Source organism: Sprattus sprattus, assembly GCF_963457725.1.
Source record: "Sprattus sprattus genome assembly, chromosome: 15".
In the NCBI taxonomy this organism is placed as follows: Eukaryota; Metazoa; Chordata; class Actinopteri; order Clupeiformes; family Clupeidae; genus Sprattus; species Sprattus sprattus.
The window spans coordinates 25,055,890-25,068,389 of record NC_137913.1 but is presented as its reverse complement, the minus strand read 5'-3'; the positions used below and the strand labels follow the sequence as shown (position 1 = coordinate 25,068,389).

At 46.7% G+C, this 12,500-nt stretch overlaps 1 protein-coding gene across 5 annotated transcripts in view; it reads right to left on the bottom strand.

Annotated features, from left to right (window-relative positions):
- The window catches only part of mef2cb (myocyte enhancer factor 2cb), an 89,033-nt gene that overhangs the window by 29,591 nt on the left and 46,942 nt on the right, over positions 1–12,500 (bottom strand). For all 5 annotated transcript variants that reach the window (XM_080852998.1, XM_080852999.1, XM_080853000.1 and 2 more), the window contains exon 4: positions 7,553–7,756. In XM_080852998.1, coding sequence (XP_080709124.1) covers positions 7,553–7,756 — 204 coding nt within the window. The remainder of the gene's footprint in view (positions 1–7,552; positions 7,757–12,500) is intronic.

Genomic DNA, 12,500 nt, shown 5'->3' with positions numbered 1-12,500 from the left:
ATTACGGTTTTTTTCTTTCTATTTTTTTTTTTGCCTTTCTTCCCAGAAAGCCTGCCAGACTCCATGGAAGTTTACAGCTATCTTACTGTATTTACTGGTGATTTGAAGTGGGCTGCAAAACAAATACCTTCCTAACAAAAGTCAGATTATCATTTATTTTTTATTATTTTAGATGATGCGTTCATCACAGTTCTTTGTAACTTCGGAAATAAACAACAGACAAAAAAAAAAAAACCTAAGGCTACATAAATCTTTTCTTTAGCACACCATATCAACTTGTTTGATGATTCCACTGTGTTGCCAAGCCTCAAAGTAATTGTCAATCTCCGAGCTGCTAACTCTTGTCAATCTTGTAAAGTGAATTTACTTACCACACATAAATTGAAAAACTCACTGCGAAAGAAAGTGAGAAAAATAAACACTGCAGTTTGAATCATGGTGTAAACACAACAGCCTCAGTATTTAGTCCCCCTAAGTCCACACCTCCCCTCCAACGCTGCTCTCAGGCTAGTTAAACCCACCATGTCCAAACATGTGAGTGGAAGACTGACTGAAAGCGTCGGGTGCTAAGTCGCATTATGCCACCTGGGTCCTCACACTGGCGCCCTGTGTTCTGATATGCCCACGGGGCTGGCATGAGAGGATCTCTTTAAAATGGAGCAACTATCATGGGCAGATGTGCGTGAATGGCCTTACAAAAATAAAAGTCATTCATCATCAAAACCGAACGAAAACCGCTTTAGGGCAAACATTTCACTGGTCTTTTTGTCACTCAAATAAGTGTGCAGGAGGCAAACACACTGACAAAATAGTGTTTTAACAAAAAGTGGATTGAGCTAAAAACTGAATGGAATGTCATACTATGATATACAGCCTGTTGACACGCAAAAAAAAAAAAATCCTCTCTGGTAGCTTTAATTAAGTCGTAACAAGATCTTTGAAGCAAAGGAGACTGAAATCAACCCAATTAATTAGTCTGACTTCCGTGTGTCAGGAAAGAAAGAGAGAGACAAAAAAAGAGACAAAAAATTAAAAAAGACAAAAACTTTTTTCCTTTTGTGATGAGCTTGTGTCAAAGGTTTTTTTTTTAACACCATTTTCCTTGCCTTACCCTTCCTCCTCAACCACCACCTCCTCTTCCTCCTCCCTCTCCTCCTCCCTGCCATTGCGACAGTGGCACATGGGAGAGGAGAGACACCACTGAGGGCCACACCTGGGGTCCGTGCACACGGCCACAGATTCCGGGGCCGGGCTCCAAGAGGGAGCTTTGCGGAATCTCATTAGCAGAGCAGGTAGTCATTAACAGTGTGACCTTTGAAAATAATTACCAGGCTTCTCTCCTTCACTCGCTCTCCCTCCCCTCCTTCCAGCACCTTTCTCTCTCTCTCTCTCTCTCTCTCTCTCTCTCTCTGTCTTTCCCTGTCTAGCTGCTCTCACACTCCTCCTCCTCCTCATTCACAACTTCTCAGCAGGTGAGGAAGCACGTGACGCCAGGTGATCTTTGGCAGGCCTCTTTGAGATTAAAAGAAGAGAACTCTGAGATTAGGCTAATCTAAGGGAAATGGGATTGAGCATCCTGGCCCCTCTCGCTTCAGCCAAAGAGCTCCATGTGGATTCCCACGTGAGGAAGACCGTGACCGTGCCGTCAACACAAGCTCTGACTTTTCCTCGTGTATACAAGTTATGTCTCTCCCTCTCTCACTGCCTCTGTCTCAATATGCACTGTTGGCATGGAACCAATACTGGTCATTTAAAGAGCTGCTTTCTTTTAAACTAAGTTTTATTATTCACTCAACTCAGTCACATGGGGACTGAGGGGTTAGGGTTGTCAATACTAAAGAATGTTGGACTGGAATGGATGGAAGTACGGGATACCTTTTTAAAATAAAGAAAGAAAGAAAAAAAAGAAAGGACGCGATGGATAGAAGAACGTAGATCAATTTCACCCCCCAAACAAATTTGTCTTTTGTTGTTGTTAGTCGACTAATGCTCCTTGCATGCCGAGGAGAGGGAGTTGGCAGGGCTTTGTATGGGAAATCTATCCGGCTGATGGTCACGTTTCATCTGGAGCCAGATATGAGCTTCACTGCACGCCTGCCAAACAAACATGCCGGCCGAAAGCACCGTTTTCGTGACAAAACAAGACTTTTACTTCCTCCTGTTTTTTCGTCTTCTTTTTTTCATCCTTCCCTCCGGCAGTATTCTTTTCATTACCGTGATTGTTTAAAGGCGGCTAATTTTAGGTTTACATAAGCGCAGATGATTTGTTGGTTCTTTTTCGCAAGTTTAGCCGTAATTATCTGGACCTTCCCACCTTTTGTCTAACCCTCAGATATTGCCTTGCAGGAGACTTTTAATGAGTTTGGTGAAATGTGTGTACTGAAGCTCCTCACCAGAGGTGCTAAGAGCTGCCACTCCAGCGCATTCACACATGTACACAGCAGCACACAACAACACACAGATGAATGCGCGCGCACACACACACACACACACACACACACACACACACACACAGATACACACTCACATTAAGGAAGGGAAAAAAAGAGAGGAATTAGGCCTTCGTTCAACTGTGATTTTTCCACTAAGTCAAATTCGGGACATCAGTGTAAACACGGTGATTGATTTGCAGTTCTCGCGGCGCCATGTTGATTTACCAGGGTCAATCTCAATACTTTTGTTTCCGTTGTTAATTTTATTTTCTTTCAAATGGTGACTGCTGACCTTCCCTGAATTAGTCTTGAGGGAACTTCACAATTTCAAAACCACAACAAGGGTCTATCGAATAAGTTGGTGCTACTTTATACTTTGCATAACCACAATCCAATTACAACGTAATCACACTTTTATATACAATTCAATACACTAAGCAACTATGTGCAATATCACTCAGTGCAATGTGTAGGCAATGTACAATATGTAGCATACATGCCAGTGTAACAAAGGGTAGGTCTGCACAATACATAGACGTAGTCTTTCACAAAACTATTCTTTAGCAATTGTTTAAAAATGGTAAGTGAAACAACTGTTTGCATGAGCTATTTCAACATGCTGTTTGTCCACTTGAATCCATTGTGTGTGTAAATAGTAAAATAGTATTGATGTGTCATAGGCATATTATTCCTCTGTTACTCTTTATGATCTTGAGCTAAATATTAACAGTCGTCTACGGCACTGTTACACTCCCCCTGTTTTAAACTGTTCAAATAGCAGCTACGGTAATCACCTCCGGGATGATATTGTACCCAAGGGGACGCTAAAACAACAAAACCCAAATGGTAAAAATGTCAGAGAAGGACAGATTAGAAAAGAGGGGTGCATCTCTGGCCTCCAGCCCCTCGTAAACAGAGCTCTCGAGGCTCACGCAGCCCTCCGCTCGCTGTTCTCCTGGCAATGCTAATTATCCACCAAAGACATGCTAATTACACAGAGCTTTATTGCTAATGTAGCGGGCTGCTCTTCCAGACGCCCCCATGCGCTGCGCCTGGCCACCCCTGCCTCTCCACTTTTTCCTCCTCCTCCTCCTCCTCCTCCTCCTCCTCCTTCCCCCCCAACTCCCCCTGTTCCCCCAGCTCTCCAGCCTAGAGCAGTGGGGCTGTGTGCTTTTGCTTTATCTACGTGTTTGTATATGTGTCTCTCTGTATTTTTGTGTGTGTGTCAGAGAAAGAGTTTTTCTATTGTGTGTGCGTGTGTGGGGGGGGGAGTGTGTGTGTGTGTGTGTGTGAGAGAGAGAGAGAGAAAGAGAGAGAGAGAGACTGTGGGAATGAGTGTGTGAGAGAGAGAGAGGGGGAGAGAGCAAGAGAGCATGTGTGTTTATGCCCTATGAGGGATTGATAGGACAAGAGAGCTGGTGTGTGTGCATGTGGGCTTGTATCTGCGTGCGCGCGCGAGAGAGAGGAGGAGAGCAGAGCATGCGAGCCTCTGCGTGTCTCTGTGTGGGAGTGGGAGTTAGCATGAGCTGCGATATCCAGCTATGTTTGTGTGGTGTACGTGTGTGCTGCGCTGACCCAGATAGCGCACGGAGAGTCCAGAACCCATCTGGGCCGGATCTGGAGCACAACAAGATGCTTTTCTGGACATGTGAGCAAATGATCCAGGGCTGTAGTTTAGCCATCCTGCCATCGACCCTCCTTCTCTCTCCACCTCCCTCCATCCCCCACTCTCACATCCTCTCTATACTCTCCCCCCCTTCTCTCCTCTCTTCTCTTTTCCTCCCCCCCTCGTCTCCTCTCTTCTCCTCTCCTCTCCTCCTCTCTCACCATCCACCCCCACGGGCTGGGACTCATCCTGCCATCACAACAGGAAGTCGGCTTTGTTCCTCTCTACCTCCCACCGCCTACCTTCCCACCCGGCTGTGATGTAACCTAGCAGCGGCATGAGGGGGCCCAGCAGGAGAGCCCCTCCATACGCTAAGTGAAACCCACAAACCACCCCCCCCCCCCCCCCCCCCCCCCCCCATCTCTCTCTCGGTCCCCAGAACAACCCCTTGGTCGATCTCGACTTTTGTGGAGCAACAAGATCACACTAGGGCAGGGCAAGTGTGAAGTGGGAGCGAGGTCAGTTCATATACCACCCTCTTGAGGGTTTCGCCTCAAAATCAACAGCTTTTTAAAACCGTGTTTTCCATGTCGTCTGGTGCAGTAGATACAACTCAAAGACAGGTGCTAATGGAAGACATTGGCTGACGTATTGCTGCTCTGCTAACAGGGCCAGGAGCTCGTCAGCTGATGATAGCTCCTCTTTAGATAGAAGCTCCTGATAGATGACGTTTGAGGAGACTGAGAGTGGTTCTGACTGTAATGGAAGCACCAGACAAAATCCGTGCTTTGTTCTTTTTGTCACCAGCTATTCTCTCAGTGTTTCGGCAGAAATCTCTCTCTCTCTCTCTCTCTCTCTCTCTCTCTCTCTCTCTCTCTCTCTCTCTCTCTCTCTCTCTCTCTCTCTCTCTCTCTGAGCTTTGACCAGAGTGGACTCACAAGTTTGATGAGCGGGTGTTGAGCCAAGCCGAACTTTACCTATAAAAAATCTATTAGTCCCTAATGGATTTCTTTCCTTGGGTGTAGGTGTATTATCTCTTTGTTTCTACCATCCATCATCAAAGCGGGCTAGTGGTAGACGGTAGCTGCTGCTTTCATGTGCATATTGAACAGATGCTGCATCACTCACTCAACTGTTTGACCACAACAAAGACCTCTTCACCTCAGAGAGGGGAAAGAAATTCCCAGCACTAATGGCGTCGAGGCCTTGAGAGATTTGAACTCGAGAGACAAAACTTCTCCATCATAGACAACTGCTTTTCATAAATAATACATTTGATAAATGCAGTAAAAAAAAATGTACCAAGTCGTGCAGCCTGAAAGGGGAGAGGAGAGTGCTGGGTGGTTGCAGCGTTTTTTTAATGCAGTGACCATGCTTACTCTCTCTCTCTCTCTCTCTCTCTCTCTCTCTCTCTCTCTCTCTCTCTCTCTCTCTCTCTTTCTCTCTCTCTCTCTCTCTTCACTGAGTGCAATGCTAAATCTAAGGATGGTGCAACGGAAAGATGAGTGGCGGGTCTGATATGTGAAAAAAAAGAAAAAATCACGAGAAAAGAAAAACCTCTGTGAAAACGCCTGCTCTGCTTCCATGGGACATCTCATACAGGTCTGTTTGAAACAGTACCTGAAGCCATCAAAGCAGCGGATCCAGATTCCAGCGCTGCTAAACGTGGCGTGCAGGAGCAGATGTGAGTGAATCTGCCTGCTCTGATCAACAACAAAACCCTAGATCTGTTCCTAAACTGTCAGTAGATTCTGCCGGTCCCAAAGTACAGCTTATTTCATCTCCTCGTGTTGATTATAAGCTTTTTGTGTTTTTGAGGGGGGTTTTTTTGGGGGGGGGGGGGGTTAAGAAAGGTCTTTTGTTCTGGTATTTTCTTATGCATCTTTGCCAAAATGAAACATACTGGATTACAAAAAAAAGAAAATAAAGAATGGGTGTTTCTTTTATAACCCCAAAGGAAAACACCCATGGCTTTTCGTGGTAGGTGTGAGGCCAATACGATCCTAACATTCATCAATATCTTGCAGTAATTCAATTAGATGTGGAAAAGCCAGTACGTCATTAAAATGTGCCCTGAGCTAGGTACCAAGTGACTGAACCTGCTGGGAGAGTGAAATGTTTGGCGTCATGTGCAGTGACCATATAGAGCTTTGCTGGGGTGTGAGAGGCTGCATGGGAGATAGAGAGAAAGACAGTGCGAAAGAGAGAGAGAGAGAGAGAGAGAGGAGAGAGAGAGAGAGAGAGAGAGAGAGAGAGATAGAGAGAGAGACTGTGTGAATGACAGAGAGAGAGGGCACATTTTCCTCTAAGCACTTAAGTCCCTTCACAGCCCACCTGGCCTGTGAGGCTGCTGGTGCAGGACGAGCGTTGAGGAGGTGGGGGTGGGGGTGGGGGGTGAAGTCTGTTGCGTAACCTAACCTCACGTTTGGCTTAAGGGTGGCTGGCCTCATGGCGGCCGCTGACAGATTCGTTTAGCATTCAGCATCACCTTTAACGCACATGGCTTAGGTTCCTAGGTAAGGAGCTGGTGTGTCTGTGTGTCTGTGTGTCTGTTTGTGTGTGTGTGTGTGTGTGTGTGTGTGTGTGTGTGTGTGAGTGTGTGTGTGCGTGTGTGCATGCGTGTGTGTGTGTGTGTGTGTGTGTGTGTGTGTGTGTGTGTGTCTGTGTGTGTGTGCGTGTGTGTGTGTGTCTGCGTCTGCTCTCCTCTCCTTTCGTCCCTCCGGTCGAGCTATTACACATCTCTACTCTTTCTTTTGAGTCCTTCATTTCATACCTTATTCATTTCATCTGAGGACCCATCTGCCCGTGTACCCATCTCTCTTCATCTCTGTCTGTGCTATGCCCTTCAGTCTCATGGACCCTCTGTCTGCTTATGCGTCTACTTTTATGTCCATCTGTCCATTCTTTTTCCAGTCCAGCTGCTTTCAGTTAAGTGGTCATGTATTTTTTTTGGTATGACGGAGATGTATGTGTTGATTTCTGAAAATTGTCATCTCTGTGTGTGTTTGTCTGTAGGACTGCGCAAGTGTGGTTGTCTGTGTTTGGGTAGGTGTTCGTGTACATGTGCATAAATGCATGCATGAAGAGACTTCATAGTAGTGAGCTGCATACCTGTGTTTACACATCTTCTTTCACACTTATCTGTCTCCGTATGTGTGTGTGTGTGTGTGAGTGTGAGTATGTGTGTTTGTGGTTGAGTGTGACTGTGTGAGTATGTGTTTGTGAATGTGTGTGTGTGTGTGTGTGTGTGTGTGTGTGTGTGTGTGTGTGTGTGTGTGTGTCTGTGTGTGTGAGTGAGCATGTGTGTGTGAGTGCGTGTGTGTGAGTGCATGTGTGTGTGAGTGTGTGTGTGTGAGTGTATGTGTGTGTGAGTATGTGTGTGTTTTTTTGTGTGTGTGTGTGAGTGTATGTGTATGTGAGTATACAGTTTGTGTGTGTTTGTGTGCGTGTGTGTGTGTGTGTGTATGTGTGTGTGAGTGTGTTTGTGTGCGAGTGTATTATGGCCATTACTCACCTCCATAATGTCTGTGTTGGTCCTGCTCTCGTGGGGCTCGTTGTACTCGGTGTACTTGAGCAGCACCTTGTCCATGTCAGTGCTGGCGTACTGGAACAGCTTGTTGGTGCTGTTGAAGATGATCAGGGCGATCTCGCAGTCGCACAGCACGCTCAGCTCGTAGGCTTTCTTCATCAGGCCGAACTTACGCTTTGTGAACGTCACCTGCGGGACAAGAGAAAAGGCCCTGGTTAGCAAAGACCCAAAGAGGAATAGGGTCCCTATGTGTGTGTGTGTGTGTACATATATGTGTGTGAATGTGAGTGTGTGTGTGCGTGCATGCGTGTGTGCTTGTCTCTGTGTTTGTGTGTGTGTGTGTGTGCATGTGTGTGTGCTTGTCTCTGTGTTTGTGTGTGTGTGTGTGTGTGTGTGTGTGCATGCGTGTGTGCGTGTGTATGTGTGTGTGTGTGTCTGTGCATGTCTGTCTGTGTGCATGTGTGCGCACCTCAGTATAGGCTGTGTGGTAAATGCCATTGATTTGACCTGGATATTTGACACAAAATGCTCATTTACTTTTGGAGAATGCAATGCACCCCCCTTCTCTCCCTTTTGTGTTCCTCCAGAGTGTCTGAAGGAGCAGAGGTGGCATCATCAGAGCTTTTCCACTCATAAATCATCACAAAGGCAGCGATGAGAAATGTCTCCGAAAAAAAACATCCCTGGACTGCTCTTAAATGAAAAATCAAACTTGGGGGTAGAAAAAGGGGAGAGGAAAGGGAAAAGAAAAAAAACTCTGACCGTAAAAATTTGAGGGAACCGAGAACGAACTGACTCTCAGAGATAAGGCAGAGCGCATTGAAGTTTCCATCCAAAGAAACAGTGCAGACTGCTTACGTTCCCGAGACGTGTTTGCATGCTCGAACACAAGACACACACTCTCACTTCACACGCTAAAGAATTATGTGGCCAAACGACAGCCTATTAGCATATTTTCTCACGTGTATATGAAATTAGAAGCGTCTTATATGAAACGCGGGCCCTTGTGATGTGACTCGCACAAAAAGAGCGACTGCGAGGCCCCCACAGAACCCACAAGGTGAATCCGTAAACGTTATGTTCACACGGGGAGGAACACACTTCACTGCAGTGTCACTCGCCTCACCTTCAGTGCACCGGATTGAGCTTCGACGAAAGCTTCAAAGGCCCTTTCAGACTGCCGAGAGCGGCCCTAATCACACGATGAATTGGCACCACTTCTTAGGATTGCTATTCAGTGGCAGTCAAAAGAAGGACCAGTGTGACACTGCACTGACTTTCAGACGGAGTCGCGTCACAAGTGGAGTTGTGGGGGTGGGGGGGGGGATAGAAGTTGGGGGTGTAGAGGGGGTGGGTAGCACGCCGCCGCTCTCCAAACTCCTTTCGCCCCCACAAGCCCTTTCATCTCTTTTGAATTCAACGTTCCGAAAGTCCCGCCATAATGAAGAGGCATTCTGGACAACTATGGGTCACATAATAAAGAAGGTGAAGAAAAATGTTGATCAAAGCAGTGAGGGTGCTGCTCTTGAAATGAGGTGTGTGAGTGTAAGCTGGAGAGGAGACGGAGGACGGAAACACACCTGAGACCGCGGGTGAATGGAAATGGCAGACGGTGTGTGTGGTGTGGGGGTTAGTGTGCTATAATGAGCACTCGGGTAATGACTTCATTCACACCACAGACAGAGGGGGGGGGGGGGGGGGGAGAGAGATAAGGAGGAAAGGAGAGAAATAACATATAGAATAACGTATAGAATTCCTATTCACACAATTAGGTTGTGTAATATCCAACCCTGACCCACCCCATCAAAAATCAAGGTGCGTAGGTCAAACTGCACACAAGCAGTCTGACACGGAAGCAATCACATACACACAGGCATACACACAAACAGTCTCGCGCTCACACTCAACACATTCCCAGCTGTTAATCAGCATGAAAGACGTATGAATGCGAGCGTGCCACTTTGATCTCTCCTCTCGCCCCATCTCTCATTCTCATCCTGACACCTTCCTGCGCCACACACAGACACAGCAGTCACAGCCAACAGCTACCAAGGGCTAACACACACACACACATACACACACAGATGAGAGGGTGCTTCCAGTTCACCTTCAGTCAGACGATTTCACAAGAGAGGCGCGTGCTTACAGTTCCAATTCTACACACTCCCAGACATGTTAAAGAGCTCGAAAACACTGGCCGTAACAGGAGAGGGAGAAGCGGACACAAGATCTCGCTCTTTGTCTCTCTCTCTCTCTCTCTCTCTCTCTCTCTCTCTCTCTCTCTCTCTAACTCTACCAGGGTTCCTCCACCTAGATCAATTCGATGTTTCGATGTGCAAGAAGAGCTATGAAAGTAATCTAAAATTAGACATGGTATGACCAAAGACGAAATGATTCATTTTCACACCACCGTCCACTCATCTCCCACACATAAACAGACACACACACACACACACCAAACTCGCCCCCTCCATGTGCACAGACAGACAGACAGACAGTCAGTCAGTCAGTCTTTCTCTTCCTCTTTATTGTGTGTGTGTGTGTGTGTGTGTGTCTATGCACGTGCACTCGATTTCAGTTCATCACAAGAACACTTACTGGCACAACAAAAACACACTCACGCTACTGGCAAATCAAGATGTAGTGTAAACACGAAGTTTAGCGCTGACAATTCACACAATACATACCTCTCAATCCCTCCACCTTCTCTCTCTCTCTCTCTCTCTCTCTCTCTCTCTCTCTCTCTCTCTCTCTCTCTCTCTCTGTGTCACTCCTCCCTCCTAGCATTGCCCGAGTGCTCGCACACACAGACACACACACACACACACACGCACACACACACGCACACAGACACACACACACACACACACACACACACACACACACACACACACACACACACACAAACACACACACACACACACACACACACGCACTAAGTGTTTTGTTGCCAGAGCCACATCTTCCAGCCGGCCTTCCCCACTGACTGGTCAATTATCCTAATGGGCCTCCCAGTGTCAACAGCCCCCTCGCTCTCGGCTCATAAAGAGCCATAAGAGAAGTTATTATCCTCTGATTGCACATCATCATAGAGGCGGCGCGCTCAGGAAACCTGCCAGGCCAGATGAGCTGCCATCCGTCAGCCATCCCTGCTTCTTTCAGTCCTTTCTTCCTTCCTTCCCTCCCTCTCTAGCTCTCGCTGCATCCGTATGGCTGTCGTCGTGACGTGGGAGAAGAAGGACTGCAGGATTCGGGAAGTGTACTGATGAAGCTGAGCTGAATGGATTGAGAGGCTTGGGGTGCAATAGGCAAGGCGTATACTGCTTAAAAAGCATTATGCAAAATGATCTTATGTGTTGTGCTTTGTGATACTAACTGAGGTTCTGAGTTTTGCGATTTTGCAAAAGAAACGGTGAACAAAAACTGGACTGAGCGCTGACACATTTGCAGAGGGCGTTGTAGTGTAATGGTGGGCGTCTCTTACTCTAAAGTTACTTCTCCTGTATGTGAACCATAAATACATCCACGCGAACAGTTCACATGTGTAACCACCAGAAACCTGTGGTTATGGGGATGAAGTCAAGGTCAAGCTGACTGAGATGGTCACACAGGAAAAAGAGAGAATGAGAGCACAAGATAGTTAAAGGGAGAAAAAGAAAGAAAGAAAGAAAGAAAGAAAGGTAAATTCCAAGACTGATACTGTTGATTAAACTGTTGCTGTTCATGGGTCGCAGGGCTGACTGAACACAGTTGTGTGACTCTGTGATGTGACCTGTGGTTCACTCTAGTCATGCTGGTTAGTAAACCAATTACATCATTCCAAGTTCAAGATGGTTCCTCCTTTAGGAAAAGTCACCCATCACCTAATAGTTCTTCTTCTTCTTCTTCTTCTTCTTCTTCTTCTTATATTTCTTTCATGTTCTTCCTTCTTTCTACTCTTTTTACGTGACCTGACCCACCCCCTCTCCGAGCCTCTGGTGACTGCGGGCTTCTGGAAGGGCGCTGGTGTTAATTACTGAAAATGGCGTCTACAGCACCTTTGCCACAATGAGGGTGAGCGGCGCGAAAGGAGTGGCGCACCAACTGTGAATTCTTTTTCCCTGGCTCCAAAGACGGCGGCTTTGAGCGGGTGCGAACGCCAGCTTCACCTCGGTGCTCAGAGATCGACGTACTGGGCGCCACCTCACACCCACATGAGGACACACACACGCATCGGAAAAGTTCATATTCATTCAAATAGTGAATATGCAGACACAAAAACACACTCACACACACACACACACACACACACACACACACACACACACACACACACACACACACACACACACACACACACACACACCAACACAGACACACACACACAAGGACACACTGAAAAGTTCATTTTCATACAAATACAGCGAAGACACGGACACACACACACACACACACGGGTATACTGGCGTTCGCACCCGCTCAAAGCCGGTGTATGCACACTTGTACTTACTTACACTTACACACAAACACAAACACACACGCACACACACACACACACACATGCACACACACACACACACACACACACACACACACACACACACACACACACAAAGTTGAAAATGTTGACCATGGTGGTTCACATACATGATAACAGCAGCACAGATGGACCACTCTGCTCTGTGTTCAGCAGTAAGGGGCAGGCCAGCGCATTATGAACACATCTCCAAAACACAAAACCACCCAAAAATAACTCACAGGAAAGCACTGAGGTCATTCACAGTAGCCAACAAGGAATCTGATATGAGCTACTGCCACACCGCCTCACTCTTAGAATCTCTCTCTCTCTTTCTTTCTCACTCTCTCTCTCGCTGTCTCTTTCTCTTTCTCTTTACCAGTGACACAATGAAAATATATTCACCTTACACTCTACACACATATACGGCCTCACACA